Source organism: Nilaparvata lugens, chromosome 7, assembly GCF_014356525.2.
Source record: "Nilaparvata lugens isolate BPH chromosome 7, ASM1435652v1, whole genome shotgun sequence".
NCBI lineage: Eukaryota > Metazoa > Arthropoda > Insecta > Hemiptera > Delphacidae > Nilaparvata > Nilaparvata lugens.
Window position 1 is genome coordinate 6152859 of NC_052510.1, and position 16637 is coordinate 6169495.

Genomic DNA, 16637 nt, shown 5'->3' on the forward strand with positions numbered 1-16637 from the left:
ACAAATAGAATAGAAAACCTCCAGAGATACCATGAAACACTCTGTCATCCAGGTACAGCCAGATTTTATCACTGGATAAAAAGTAAAAATCTGCTATTCTCCCTTGATGAGATACGACAGGCCTTAAATCAATGCAGAGTGTGTGCTGAAAATAAAACCGAAATTTTACACCCACAAAGGAACTCTGATCAAAGCTACATCACCATTTTAACGCCTCAACTTAGACTTCAAGGGTCCAATACCTTCAAAAACCAGAAATCATTACATTCTGACAGTGATCAATGAATACTGTAGGTACCCTCTAGCTATACCTTGCCCTGATATGTCTTCCACAACTGTTATTAAGGCCTTGGAAAGTATATTTTTTATGTTTGGAACACCAGCTTATATTCACTCAGATCAAGGACCATCTTCCATGTCTCAGAAACTCAAGAGCTACTTAACAATGAATGGGATTGCTTGCAGCAGAACAACACCCTCTAATCCAAGAGGGAATGGGCAAGCTGAAAGATACAACGGGATAATATGGAAAACAGTTCAATTGACTCTAAAATTTAGAAAACTCCCAATCACACACTGGGAGGACTGCCTACAAGAAGCACTCCATGCGATCAGGTCCCTACTATGTACATCCACCAATGAAACTCCACACGAAAGAATATTCCGGTTTCCTAGACGAACAGGAAATGGCGGATCAACTCCGTCCTGGCTCATCTCACCAGGACCCGTATTACTCAGAAAGCACGTGAGAACATCGAAGTATGACCCGCTTGTTGAAGAGGTTACACTGCTTCAAGGAAATGGTGAATACGCTCACGTACAATTTTCAGATGGGAGAGAAAAGACAGTGTCTACGAGGGATCTAGCTCCCACTGTGCCCATAGCCAGCTCGGAAGAAGTAGAAGAACCACCATCATTCCCAGATCCTTCCAGAGTTCAAGAGCCAGAGTCAGAATCAAAGTCAGAAGGGTATTCCGGAATTGTATCCCCAGACATCCAAGGAACGGAGGGTCCGCATTCAGTTCAAGAGCCTGACATTAGTGAAGCTAACAGCAATCGAAGAAGCACAAGGACAAAAAGGCTTCCAACTTATTTAAAGGACTATGAACATTCATTCTCCTAGGTGGAGTGAATGTGATGATATTGATCATATGATCTATAATCATAAGCTCTAGTTACTAGGAAAATCAATTGCATGTTTCATTTAAGTTGTCATTAACGTTTGATAAAGCCTTGTTAATACATCAAAAGGTTTCTCTTTCGTTTTAATCTAGTTCTTTAACTGTCTGGATACATCAATCCTGATAAACTCTTATGTCCGTTTGCACAAAATTCGAATTTTAACCGTGATTAATTCCACAAGAACCAATCAGAGAAGGCTTTTAACCAATCAGAGAAGGCTTTTTTGAAAAGACGGCTTCTCTGATTGGTTCTCGTGGAATTAATCACGGTTAAAATTTAACCAGACTTTGTGTAACCGGCACTTAGAATTGTTACTTTCATCGCTTAGGAATTGCACCTCAAGGGTGCTTGCATATTGACGAGGTACTGTAGAGGTATTGGGCAAAGTCGAGATAGAGGTGCCTCAATGTAACACCCATATTCTGTGCTATGTGCTGTGACCTCACGGATCAAAATCATACACAATACACAAGAGTTGAAATACCATGGAAACTACAACACAACAATATTCGTAACACATTTTCAAATTAACGCATAATATCTTTTAAACTAATATATAAATTCCTTTTTTAATCAGTTCCTGGTGATATGCTGGAGCGGGAGTCGCATTGGGTTTATAACTAAACTTACACTGGTAACAGTTTTTATTAAAAACTATTCACTCCTTTCGTACAAAGACACGTATCAACATTAATAACCAGCCAGGATAGCCGAATCGACTAAGACGTTGTTGCATGCTTCAGTCTGCTAGTGCTACCTGGCTGTGGGTTCGAATCCCATCGAATTGGCATGGACGTTTGATCATCTCATCAAATCACTCTCGCACTTCCCCATTACCCACGCACAAGCAAAAAGCTCATGTCGGCATCATCCGAAATAAAAAAAATCTGGTGTGGCGCACTCACACAACTTTCCTTGCCGTTATGAAAATTGATCACCTGACGCTAGTGTTCCCGCACATCTCAAGTCTACTATTCAATGATTTGAGCCAGCTGGTGATAGGGCAATAACGCTGGAGACACACGAGGTCTGCTATCTCTTCATAGTGAATCATTTGAAACGTTTTTATTTTGTTTTATTCAATCCTTCCACTGTATGCTAACGAAACTGGATTCAAACCGACAGATTTAGGAATCAATTCCATCAACACAAAGTAAGAAAGACCGGAATAATTCAATTAACGTATACTTAATTAATTTGACAGCAGTCTACAGGCCTTAAACATTGCAAATGGGTAGTATTGTAATAAAAACTATATATTCGGTAGTAAGCATGTGTGTTAAATTTAATTTTGAAGATAAACAGAATTGGACAAATTTAAATATAGAATCAAATCAATTGTACAGTTATCAATAGTTAAAAGAAGCATCTAATTAAATATTGAAAACAGATTAAACGGTGCAACAAATTATGAATATAAAATAAACAGATTACATTTTGATCTCAATACATAGTGATTCAGATAAATACCTTATATGTTGAGGAGGGGCGCCCCAAAACCCTTTTAATCGATGAACACTTTTGCAATATTTTACTTTTCGCGAGCACTGTTTACACTTTATCCATATGGGCGATGTTACGAAGTTTGGCTGATATCCTTATACGTCGATATTATTTGAAGATGGCGAATCTTGTGGTGTGTCGGGCTTGTACAATTACGAACTCCGGTGGAATCTTCCCAGATTCGTCTGGACCAGTCCTCGTACCAGAATAACTAGACTGGACGTCCTGGATTCGTAATCATCGGTCTGGTTCACCGAATGTAGACTTGCAGCCTCACCATGGAACGTGGAATATGGGACCTGGCTTCAATCATGGACTTCGGGCATGGACATCCAACATAGACATCGAGCATAGACTTCGAGCGTAGACATCGACCGCTGTTTGGGATATAAAGGAAAAACCATTTGTAAATCCTATACATACTATAACTTATACAATATTTAATAAACAGTAGAAAATTAAGTTTTAACAAAATTAATACAATAGAAAGAATTATTTAAATTTTCCAATAAAAATTTACTCAAGAATTTTAGAAACAAGAAGTCTATTACTTACTTATTATTTGAAATTTAGACAAATTTACTTCGAAACAGAATTACTACCAGAGCAGAGAAATATAACAAATTAAGGAAATACTTTCTTCAGATATGGGTAAGAACCAATATATATAATTTTATAAATTCAAGATTTATATGATAACTTATTTGTTTCCACAAAATTAATAGAAAAGAAATACAATGAATTATTATATATAGTAATTACCTTTAATAGCGGGTTTTTGCACGCATTAAAACAATCTGATGTAATATTTGAATACCGGCATTTTAAATTATAAATTTGAGGACTACTGTGAACTATGGAGTTACTACCGGTTTTGTATTAATAGAAAACTTCACATTACTTAGTGAACAAAATAAGTACAGAATTTACAGTTAAACATGAAAAAAATAAGAAGCGGGGGTTACATCCTTTCTCACCGGGAGCTCGACTTGAACTAGCTGTTTTCTACCAAAAATTGTTATTCGACCGTTAATCAGGAAGAAGAACAAGAAAGAAATTGCAGCGACAAGGACAGAAACTGAGCGAGCTCCATGTTAACAGAATGGGAGTAAGTGAGAAAATCGAATGGGAGAAAGAAACTCTCATTCGACAGTATTCGACAAACCTCCTAGATAAGGATGTTTTTCAAAGAATTAACCGAAAAACAAGATAATTTTTGAAACAAGAATAATTCTGTTACACATTATTTTAATAGAATCAACAGTTGCCAACAGTTTGCAATTGGATAATCACAATTTCTCGAATTTCGAGCTTGTTTTTAATACTAGGTGAAAATGTTACTGAACATTAATTGTAGAGATTCTCATGCTCAATCTATTCCACTCGAAATTTTTTGTTTTAATAGTATCTGAAGCCTGATAATTGATAATCTAAAATCAAACTTTGCATAGATGGATAAACTTTGCTCCTGAAATGTTTACAGATATGGGACTTGTGGCAGTTGATAGATCATATCGATGACTATTTCAGGTATAACTTTAATCAAAATCGGTGGAGCCGTTTTCGAGAAAATCGTGAAAAACCCTGTTTTTGACAACATTTTTGCCATTTTAGCCGCCATCTTGAATCGCATTTGATCGAAATTGTTCGTTTCAAATTTCAAGTCATTCCGTTAATTGGGAGATGAGATATCGTGTACACAGACGCACATACACTCATACACACACACATACAGATCATACCCAAAAACTTTTTCTGGTCCACTTTTTTGGACTCAGGGGACCTTGAAACGTATAGAAATTTAGAAATTGGGGTACCTTAATTTTTTTCGGAAAGCAATACTTCCCTTACCTATGGTAATAGGGCAAGGAAAGTAAAAAATACACACATTTTATAAATAACTTGAATCGTGCACCATTGTTAACACTGTGTTCACCAGATCACCAGAATACGATTAAAAATTGAAACGTGATTAGGCTAATTGGTATTTGTAAATATTCTATTATCGGTCACTAAAGAGATAAAAGATTATGGCGCTGTAAAGTATTGATATTGATTGTACCAAATATTGATGCTAGTAATCAGAGTTTATGGTTTGTTAATTACTCTCTAGTTATCATTGCATTGAAAATTGGTATCAGTGCTCTGACGCTAAACCTCTTCCAATCTGTATCTTCTTTTTTGATTTTAATTACATAATAGTAATCAAATGCGGAGTAGTGTAAGTTATTGGAGTTGAAGCACTACGTTGTTTTATTAGCTGCTAGGCTAACAAAAGTTCAAAAAAACAAAGCTAATAAAAATTTCGGCCAAGTTTGTAACTCATTGCCGAGATGAGTTATACGGTGAGTTTATTTTGAAATACCCTTTCGAATCAAGTCTTATTTTGTTGTGGGTTTTCAATTCAGTAGCTACGTTCTTCCCCAAGAAAATCAAATTCGAAAATTGTCCTAAATAGTGATTCGATGATTTTCAGGATGCTATCACGCTGCTCAACTGCCTGCAGTCAAATGTTATCAACCTCAAAGAGTGTACTAGGAAAGTTGAAACAGGAATTCCGAAACAAAGCCAAGAGGAGTGCAAAGTGTTTTTAAAAAGGTAAGTTGTATGTGTTTTTTATAATCAAATGTTATTTTTATAAATAATTCTCTCTATTAAAAGAGTTCTGATGGAAAAATTGTTTCATCATTATTATTAATGTTTACTATAAATTGATTAATGTTGTAATGTTGGCTATTAATGTTCCATCATTTGCAAGTACTCCAGTCTGCTATAGTGATATTCAATTAGAACTGTCAGCATTGGTTAAATGGGAAGCGCTAGTGTTATTTATAAGGAATGCTGACAGTTTCAAGTGAATCACTCTAGTTAACAGATTGTTCATACATTAATAACTGTTTGTCGGTATTAAAAAGAAAAATCATAAAGAATAGAGATGGAAATAAATTGGAAGTTGCATTTGTTCAAATTCTAATTAATGAATAATTATTATTAAACGAAAATCCCAATTAAATGCTGTAAATTATTTTTTTGTGTAGGCCTAGTAGCACTCATCGAATTTCCATCTATAGTGAGGTCCACGTTATAATGGCAGTGTAGGAAGATAGGAGAAAAGGGTTGCCAGATCTCAGCCTTGCCACCCAAACAGCTGATACTGGTATATCTCATCAATTTAACTGTTCATTATTGTTGAAAATAGTTAATCATATTTTAATTTCAAGAAAATATATTTTTGACCGAGCGCAGTGAGGTCTAAGATTTAAGTCGACGGTTTGGCATTTCTCTTTATGTTTAAATGTTTGAATGTTTATATGTTTAAATGTTTATATGTTGCGCATTTACAGCGAAACGCAGCAATAGATTTTCATGAAAGTTGACAGGTATGTTCCTCTTTGAATTGCGCGTCGACGTATATACAAGGTTTTTGGAAATTTTGCATCTCAAGGATAATATAAAAGGAAAAAGGAGCCTCCTTCATACGCCAATATTAGAGAAAAAATCAGACTATAGAATTATTCATCATAAATCAGCTGTCTAGTGGACTACTAGTAGTTCTGTGAACAGTAGACCTCGCGCTCAGTAAGTTACATTGACCTGTTGTTATGTTTTCTCAAAAATTAATAAATAATCTACCAATTTAAAATGTCTAGAAAAAATCCTAAATAAACACAAAGCTTTCTGTCCTATCGTACCGTGACGTGTTGTCCCGGAATGTGAGTGTGAGCGCTGTTATCAGATCTGGTTGCCGTTGATACGCCAATCCAATCAACCCATAAGAGAACATTCTGTGTTGTCGTGTTGGCGAGAAATCGGTGTGTTGAAATTAACTACAATAATGCTGATTCCCTACAAACTTCATTTCTCACTTTTCAAGATTTTAGAAATCAGTTTCTTTTCAATAATATTTGTTGCAATTTTAATCATCATATTAAAAAAGAAAAATGTAAAACAAAATGTTTTCTATCAATAACTCCAAACTTTACAAATCATGGCCTCAGCTTATGGAAAGACAAAGTTAGTAGACAACTGTCTACTAACGTTGATGGAAAGATACATTTTCAAGATGTCCATGGGATAACTTCTCATGGTATCTTAACTCCATGTTATAACTTAATTAATGCTGTTCTATCCATTATTGCAGTCATTTACTGAGTTTTCTCCACAATAGTTTGTTTCTCAAAAATAATCATTAAATTTTCAGTTTGCAACATCCAATAATTTGTCCAACTGAAACTGAGTTAATACTTTTCAAATCTTTTCTTAGTGCCCTTTGCACAAAAGCCGGTTAAATTTTAACTTTGATTAATTTCATGAGAACCAATCAGAGAAGCCATCTTTTCTAAAAGGCTTTCTCTGATTGGTTCTCGTGAAATTAATCACGAAGCCGTCTTTTCTAAAAGGCTTTCTCTGATTGGTTCTCGTGAAATTAATCACGAAGCCATCTTTTCTAAAAGGCTTTCTCTGATTGGATCTCGTGAAATTAATCACGGTTAAGATTTAAACGTCTTTTGTGCAACCGGGCTCAAGTGTTTAATATTCATTTTACATGAGAAAAATGTAAACGAGAAAGAGTTGTGAAGTTTATCCTTGAGTTAGATCTATAGATTATACAGCCTACTTTATTTGATGATTGCCACTTGTCTATAACTAACATTTGAAAGAAAAACTACTCTTTATCAGTCAAATTAAGTCATCATACTATCTATTTTGTATTGCACTCTTAAGTAATTAGTGCATGTAGGCTAGTTTTTCAAGTTATTTTGAAAAGGTGTTTTCATTTTCCGTTTGTGTTACAAACTTGAATAGTATACTATATGCCTATATGTATGCTATACATACATAATTATGTATGCCTATACTATAAACCGTCTTTCGTACGTCAATTTACTAGTCAAATTAAGAATTTTTTATTAAAAATTTTATTCAAAACCACAACTCGTATCGTATATTGTATGCCACTCCATAAAAAATATCAGTAGGTAATTTAGAAGTTTCAATCCATGGCCAGCACTTTCTGGATGGATTTCTTCATATAACATCCAAGATCGAGATGGGTTGTCTTGTGGTTAAAGAAAGTTGAAAAACACAAAAATGTGAAAATGATAATGAATGGACTAGATAGTAAAATGTTTTGACAATCTTCAACTGAAACGACCTCTTAAAATTATATTTTTCTCACTCACACATAAATGTCATATTACACTTATTCTCTCTCTCTCTCTCTCTCTCTCTCTCTCTCTCTCTCTCTCTCTCTCTCTCTCTCTCTCTCTCTCTCTCTCTCGAACTCCTCCTTATTGTATAGGAAATATAATAATCAATCAATCTCTCACTTCATGCTCACTGTCCAAGAATTGCTCATTTCTTAATCATAATAATCTTATTTCCCCAGCTCTTTCTTCTTCTTATTCTTTCTCTCCTCCTCCTCCTCCTCCTCGCTTCTTCTTCTTCTTCTCCCCCTCCTTTCAAATATTATAGAAATTCAATTTTATGTCAGAAAACATGAAAATTCAATTTTCCATTAAATATATATATTTTGTATTCAATATATGTAGGCTAGTACCCAGATTCAATAATATTTATGGTGAAAGATCCCTACATTATGTAATTCCCTACTTATTTAACAGACTTACTCCAAATATTCGTGATTACTCTAAGAAGGATGTAATGTGTTGTATCTCAATAATAAGAGCACAATCAATTTATAAAACTAATAATTTTGCAAACGTACACATGATTTAAGAAACGTCAAGTTAAATAAATGACAGCATGCTTACATTATTAGAATTTTTCAATTTTTACTGGCTGAAGTTTTAAAATTTTCCTTTTATTGTCACTGCCGCCTGCCTCAACGATAAAAATGTATTATTACTGTTGTGTAAAACAATTTTTCGCTTTTCCTTTTTATTTCATTCCTTTCTAACACATTTTCGTTATTTTCATTTTTTTATTAATTCTCTATCAAAATCTGATGTATATTTCTTATTTTCTTTTTGCAATTTGTATTTGTTTTCTTCCATCTTATACTTTTAAAATCTTTAAAGTGTAATATTTATTTTGTCTAAGTTTATTCATCTTTGTAACTCGTATTTTTTGTAACTGGGCACCCGTCGAAAAACGTTCGGGTTTGGCAGGACCCTCAATTGTTTGTATTGTGAATAAAAATTTGTTTTTTTGAATAGAATTTATTAAAATCTCGATTCTTAAGTTTGTTTTCTGTTCTTGCAAAATTATTTTTTTAATATGTGAATATTTCTTATCTTAGTGATAATAATGTGAAATATTTCTTCTATGTTTGGTTTTGAAGCATCTAAATTTAAAATTCTACTTAGTGAAATAGTATATTTCGCACCTAGAGTAGAAAATGAGGTTTTCAAGTCCGAGGCCGTAGGCCGAGGACTAGAAAAGATTGAGAGCCGGAAAAACATTTTAGCCCGTGGTGCCAACAATATTTTTCGCCACACTACAGGTATTGCTGACAAAATAAATAAAGAATACTCGTTATCATACCTATCTCTTGATTTTAGTGGTAGAAGATTTTGCAGTCAGGATTTCAGATTCTTTTAAAATTTTACTTGGAATATCACGGGTGTCGTCATCTTCAAGCATTTTTGAAAATTCGGAATGCACTAATCAACAATAAATAATTGAATAAAAATGGTTGCGAAGCGAATGCTGAATTAGTTTGATTCGAAATTCGAACTGAAATCATGGCGACTTCAGATGGAGAAAGTGGACACTCGCCCGATCTAGGGGATGACTTATTAACTACGGTCTTCCAAGCGGCTGGAAAGAGTACACTTTCCGGCCTAGACCGGAAAAGAAACGTGTTTCTTACATCATACGAGAGTCGTCTGCAAACAAGGTCTTTCAGATCTACGTAGGGACTGCTTTCTGTGCAATGTGGCGAAAATAATTAAGGATTGAAAATTTCGTGAAGTGAACAACTACAAGACTTAACCTATTTCGGACTACATGTAACCTTGTCTAAATTTGGGAAATGAATAGTACAATATTACCTTTTTTCCTTTCCTATAATTGTGATGGTGTACTTATTGTATGAATCAATAAAGAATAAAGATTTAATTTAATAGAAATATGCAATTTTCAGGACGGGCATAGAAGTTGAAACGCTTGAGAGCTCACTGAGCGTCATCCACGTCTCGGGAACGAAGGGAAAGGGGTCGACGTGCGCCTACTGCGAATCGGTCCTGCGCAGTCACGGCTACAGAACCGGCTTCTTTTCGTCGCCCCACCTTGTCGCCGTTCGCGAGCGAATTCGCATCAACGGACTGCCCGTCTCTGAGGAGGCGTTTGTCGCTCACTTCTGGAACGTCTATCGGCGGCTGGAGGCTAATAAAGTAATTGGTCAAGGGCAACTAATGATTCTATAGGATTAATCTATAATATAATAAGGAAAAGAATCGGTTTATAGACGTACGGAAATTCATAACTATCGGAGGCTGGATGCCAATAAAGTCATTAGTCATTAGTCAACTAGAATAATAATTATTTTCATAGAATTATTATAAACACAGGAAATACACAAATGACGCATCATCACATCTGAACTACTGAACTGATTAACTTGAAATTCTGCATGAAGAATCTTAATTTATCGAGGATGGTTATAGGCCTATTTTAAATTATCCAAACGTCATTTATTCAAAAATATTTCAAAACGTTAAGTTTTCAGTCTGTCTTAATTCAATCTATATGTGCTTTGAACAGACCCTTGCGAAGCACAGGTACCTGCTAGTACATAGACAGAGTGAGTCATATGCATGGGAACCCTTCAATATGTTGGAGACTGATGTAGATATAATACTGTAACTTTCAGGACAAGCTATTGGTCAATTACTCTACCTTTTGACGTACAACTGAATTTCTACACCGCATAAGGGGGAGACTTAAGCTGAGTTTACATCAAAGTTAATAACAAAATGTTAATAACTTAATCCTTATAGATTCTATTAGATTGAACATATCTTATCATACACATGATGAACATATGTGTTTGTCAAGTTCCATTCAATCTAATAGAATCTATAAGGATTAAGTTATTAACATTTTGTTAATAACTTTGGTGTAAACCCAGCTTTAGAGGTTGTAAGTTAACTCGAATATTTTAAATGTAAACACCCATTGTGTGGTACATCATTTTAAAGGCCTTTTTAAAACAAGAAAGATGGCATCGATAAAAATGTTCTATGATAATTGTATCCAAAATGGCGGCTGATTAAAGTTTTAGTTTTTAAGGAAATGAGGGGGTTGTAACTCAAATATTTTGAATGTAAACACCCATTGTGTGGTACATCATTTAAAAGGTATTTTCAAAACGAGAAATATGTCACCAATAAACATGCTCTATGATACTTTTATCCGAAATGGCGGCTGATTGAACTTTATCAATTATTTCTTCAAAAACTGAATCTTCAATCAGCCGCCATTTTTGATTAAAGTATCATAGAACATTTTTATCGATGTCATCTTCCTTGTTTTAAAAAGGCCTTTAAAATGATGTACCACACAATGGGTGTTTACATTTGAAATATTTGAGTTACAACCCCTCATAATAAAAAAATTAGTCTATAGTGAGGTCCACGTTATAATGGCAGATGAGAAGGAAAGGAGAACAGCGTTGCCGAATCTCTGTCTTGCCACTGCCTCCTATAGAGGATAGCTAAAAGTGGTTTATCTGATGTAATATTAACTGTTCATTCTTGTTTAAAATAACCAATTATATTATATTTGTCAAGAAAATATGAATAGTTTATAACTGATCTTATCCAATAATAAAAAAATTGTCCAATCACTGTTTGTTCATGTAGCCAATCACTTTTGTATTGTTCTTACAAATAATAGAATAACCCACTCTCTCCTGCCTTATAGACCAACTGACATTGTTTTCTCTGCTTATAGGATGAGTACGATGGATCAATGCCTTTCTACTTCAGTTTTCTAACAGTTATGGCGATTCACGTGTTTCTGGCAGAGCAGGTAGATGTCGCTGTCATCGAGGTTGGAATAGGCGGCGAAAATGATTGCACAAATATTTTCAGGTTTGTTCCCAAATCCTTCACTAATTCATAATAGTTATTTGTATATCTAGAGTGAAAAGTAGGTACTGTTTTCTTCTCCCTGAGGGAAAAGTTTGAAGCCCGAGGGGAAGCCGAGGGCAACAATTTTCCTGAGGGAGAAAAAACATTTTTCACTCGTGATATACGCGCCAGATTATCTTCAGCGCTATGCGCTATCTGTCGGCAAAAGTTGTAACAAAAATGGCCGCCACAACTACAACTATGATGAAGTTCCCGTTTCAAATTTGATTAGTTAATGAGGAATATTCGTTGGCTGGTATTTTCAATAACATGGAATAAAAACATTTTTATAACTTTTTTTTTAGTATAGTGATATGAAGTTTGTAATAATTTTAGCATACAAACATAAATTTCATTTAAATTGATCAAATGTCTGGTTGAGGTATTGAATTTAGTTGGTTTAATGACTACTCTATATGCTTCCTCATCTGAGCTTAGACCTTCTAACCTATTTCAAATGTACGTTTGTAAAATAGAGATGCCACCCATGTTATTTAAATGGAGTTACTTTTCGCTCTAGGGAGTTTTCCTGTTTTTCCCTCCCGAGAGCGAAAAAGTGACACTTTAGTATTATGTTCCAGGGAGTAAAGTAAGCACTTTAGACAGGAGTTGGAGGAAAAGTTGGAGGTTTTTGTTTCGTATGCCAATTCACAATAACTGTTACTCGATTAGTATTTCTTTTTTCGTCTATAGTCTTCCATGTATCTCTAGTTGCAGTTGGGGAGTCCGATCTCACTAGCCATCAAATCTGCATCACTGTAGAAATCAATCTAGTTGAAACGTTCTTTAGCATATGTATTATCAATATCAATAATAATCAATAATTTTATCCAAATAAACACGAGATACACAAAATAAATCAATATGCAAAACAACACAAACAAAATAAAAATTTTCCCAACAAAAAAAAACAGGCTTGATGGTGGTAGAGGGTATAAACATAGAAGAAAAATAGCGTAAGTAGATATCCCGTAGGATATAGGATATATATTTCGCTCCTCTTCACTTGTCATTCCTTTCTTTAATACCATAGAGTAACAATAGCATATTAAGTAGGTATCCCATGGTGTTTATGATATCCCATGGCGTTTATGTCGCAACTTTTACTGTTAACTCAAGCCGATTATTGTCGATTTTACTGTTTTGGCCGGTTGAGAGTGTATGAACGGCACAATATGAGAGACTACCAGCGTCACACAGCTTTACGGGAAAGAACTGCGTGTACTATCGGTTTGAAATAAAAGAACTGTAAAAGTTGCGACATAAACGCCCTATACCATTGGATATCTACTAATGCTATTGTTTCTCTATGGTATAAAAGAAAGGAATGAAGTGGAGCGAAAAAGGCAAGAAGATAGGAAAAAGAGAGAAAAAATATAACCAAAATTCGTAAGCGATACCACTTCTAACAAATATATCCAGAGAAATGGCATTGCAATCACTAGTTAGAGCAGAAATCTCGAGCCTTATTCGTCAATATGGAATAATAAATTACTAGAAGCTCGGTTTTTATATCAAGTTTAGTTTTTCTGCTAATCTTAGGGTCACATGATAACACTACATTTAACGGTAAACCACGTTTACTTGCAGATATGGTTGCATTTATCATAATGTGTTCCATAAGGGGTTAATGAACAGCTGACATTTCTCCGTTTAAACAGAGTATCTGCATACGAGTCTGTGAGAAAGTGATTCGGTTTATTATTTTAGTATTTATATAGATCAACAGCTGTTTCTTCAATCATTCAATATTGGTGTGATATGTGATATATCTATTTCAAGGTCTATAAATACAGGTCATGACTCTCGTGCTCCTTATGGAGCGGCCATTATGTGGGGTCTTTATGACGGTACATTTGAAATTCCAATCTGCTCATAACAAGATCATGCTTTATGCTTTTTAAAAACAATATTTAGGTTCAGATATGTAAATTCAGTTTTTCGATTCTTTAATAATGAAAATTCAATAATAAATGGTTCAATAATTCATTTTTATTATTAAAAATTGTACTTATTCTTGTAACTTGTTATGATTCATAAGGCAATGGTACATAAGGCTAACCTCAAAAACAGTTTGAAGTTCCCAATCAAATCAAATCATTTATTTCGCCATTTAAAAAAAACAATCACAAATAAAGAGCAAATCAAATATGATGAACAATAAATTTAAACAAAATACAAGTGTTAACTTAAAAATAAGAAAATAATAATACAAAATTATAAATATATATTTACGTAAGTATATATAATTTATAACTGATCTTATCCAATAATAAAAAAATTGTCCAATCACTGTTTGTTCATGTAGCCAATCACTTTTGTATTGTTCTTACAAATAATAGAATAACCCACTCTCTCCTGCCTTATAGACCAACTGACATTGTTTTCTCTGCTTATAGGATGAGTACGATGGATCAATGCCTTTCTACTTCAGTTTTCTAACAGTTATGGCGATTCACGTGTTTCTGGCAGAGCAGGTAGATGTCGCTGTCATCGAGGTTGGAATAGGCGGCGAAAATGATTGCACAAATATTTTCAGGTTTGTTCCCAAATCCTTCACTAATTCATAATAGTTATTTGTATATCTAGAGTGAAAAGTAGGTATGTTTTCTTCTCCCTGAGGGAAAAGTTTGAAGCCCGAGGGGAAGCCGAGGGCAACAATTTTTCTGAGGGAGAAAAAACATTTTTCACTCATGATATACGCGCCAGATTATCTTCAGCGCTATGCGCTATCTGTCGGCAAAAGTTGTAACAAAAATGGCCGCCACAACTACAACTATGATGAAGTTCCCGTTTCAAATTTGATTAGTTAATGAGGAATATTCGTTGGCTGGTATTTTCAATAACATGGAATAAAAACATTTTTATAACTTTTTTTTTTAGTATAGTGATATGAAGTTTGTAATAATTTTAGCATACAAACATAAATTTCATTTAAATTGATCAAATGTCTGGTTGAGGTATTGAATTTAGTTGGTTTAATGACTACTCTATATGCTTCCTCATCTGAGCTTAGACCTTCTAACCTATTTCAAATGTACGTTTGTAAAATAGAGATGCTTCCCATGTTATTTAAATGGAGTTACTTTTCGCTCTAGGGAGTTTTCCTGTTTTTTCCTCCCGAGAGCGAAAAAGTGACACTTTAGTATTATGTTCCAGGGAGTAAAGTAAGCACTTTAGACAGGAGTTGGAGGAAAAGTTGGAGGTTTTTGTTTCGTATGCCAATTCACAATAACTGTTACTCGATTAGTATTTCTTTTTTCGTCTATAGTCTTCCATGTATCTCTAGTTGCAGTTGGGGAGTCCGATCTCACTAGCCATCAAATCTGCATCACTGTAGAAATCAATCTAGTTGAAACGTTCTTTAGCATATGTATTATCAATATCAATAATAATCAATAATTTTATTCAAATAAACACGAGATACACAAAATAAATCAATATGCAAAACAACACAAACAAAATAAAAATTTTCCCAACAAAAAAAAACAGGCTTGATGGTGGTAGAGGGTATAAACATAGAAGAAAAATAGCGTAAGTAGATATCCCGTAGGATATAGGATATATATTTCGCTCCTCTTCACTTGTCATTCCTTTCTTTTATACCATAGAGTAACAATAGCATATTAAGTAGGTATCCCATGGTGTTTATGATATCCCATGGCGTTTATGTCGCAACTTTTACTGTTAACTCAAGCCGATTATTGTCGATTTTTACTGTTTTGGCCGGTTGAGAGTGTATGAACAGCACAATATGAGAGACTACCAGCGTCACACAGCTTTACGGGAAAGAACTGCGTGTACTATCGGTTTGAAATAAAAGAACAGTAAAAGTTGCGACATAAACGCCCTATACCATGGGATATCTACTAATGCTATTGTTTCTCTATGGTATAAAAGAAAGGAATGAAGTGGAGCGAAAAAGGCAAGAAGATAGGAAAAAGAGAGAAAAAATATAACCAAAATTCGTAAGCGATACCACTTCTAACAAATATATCCAGAGAAATGGCATTGCAATCACTAGTTAGAGCAGAAATCTCGAGCCTTATTCGTCAATATGGAATAATAAATTACTAGAAGCTCGGTTTTTATATCAAGTTTAGTTTTTCTGCTAATCTTAGGGTCACATGATAACACTACATTTAACGGTAAACCACGTTTACTTGCAGATATGGTTGCATTTATCATAATGTGTTCCATAAGGGGTTAATGAACAGCTGACATTTCTCCGTTTAAACAGAGTATCTGCATACGAGTCTGTGAGAAAGTGATTCGGTTTATTATTTTAGTACTTATATAGATCAACAGCTGTTTCTTCAATCATTCAATATTGGTGTGATATGTGATATATCTATTTCAAGGTCTATAAATACAGGTCATGACTCTCGTGCTCCTTATGGAGCGGCCATTATGTGGGGTCTTTATGACGGTACATTTGAAATTCCAATCTGCTCATAACAAGATCATGCTTTATGCTTTTTAAAAACAATATTTAGGTTCAGATATGTAAATTCAGTTTTTCGATTCTTTAATAATGAAAATTCAATAAAAAATGGTTCAATAATTCATTTTTATTATTAAAAATTGTACTTATTCTTGTAACTTGTTATGATTCATAAGGCAATGGTACATAAGGCTAACCTCAAAAACAGTTTGAAGTTCCCAATCAAATCAAATCATTTATTTCGCCATTTAAAAAAAAACAATCACAAATAAAGAGCAAATCAAATATGATGAACAATAAATTTAAACAAAATACAAGTGTTAACTAAAAATAAGAAAATAATAATACAAAATTATAAATATATCTTTACGTAAGTATATATAATTTACGTATTATATATGGCATCACCT

The 16637-nt window shown here is 34.1% G+C and overlaps 1 protein-coding gene across 1 annotated transcript in view; it reads left to right on the forward strand.

Moving 5' to 3' along the window:
• Nucleotides 1-16637, forward strand: part of LOC111052743 (folylpolyglutamate synthase, mitochondrial) — a 37835-nt gene that overhangs the window by 1681 nt on the left and 19517 nt on the right. Inside the window, exons 2-4 of the mRNA XM_022339498.2 lie at nt 5162-5283; nt 9794-10043; nt 11605-11744. Of these exons, the coding sequence (XP_022195190.2) occupies nt 5162-5283; nt 9794-10043; nt 11605-11744 (512 nt within the window). The remainder of the gene's footprint in view (nt 1-5161; nt 5284-9793; nt 10044-11604; nt 11745-16637) is intronic.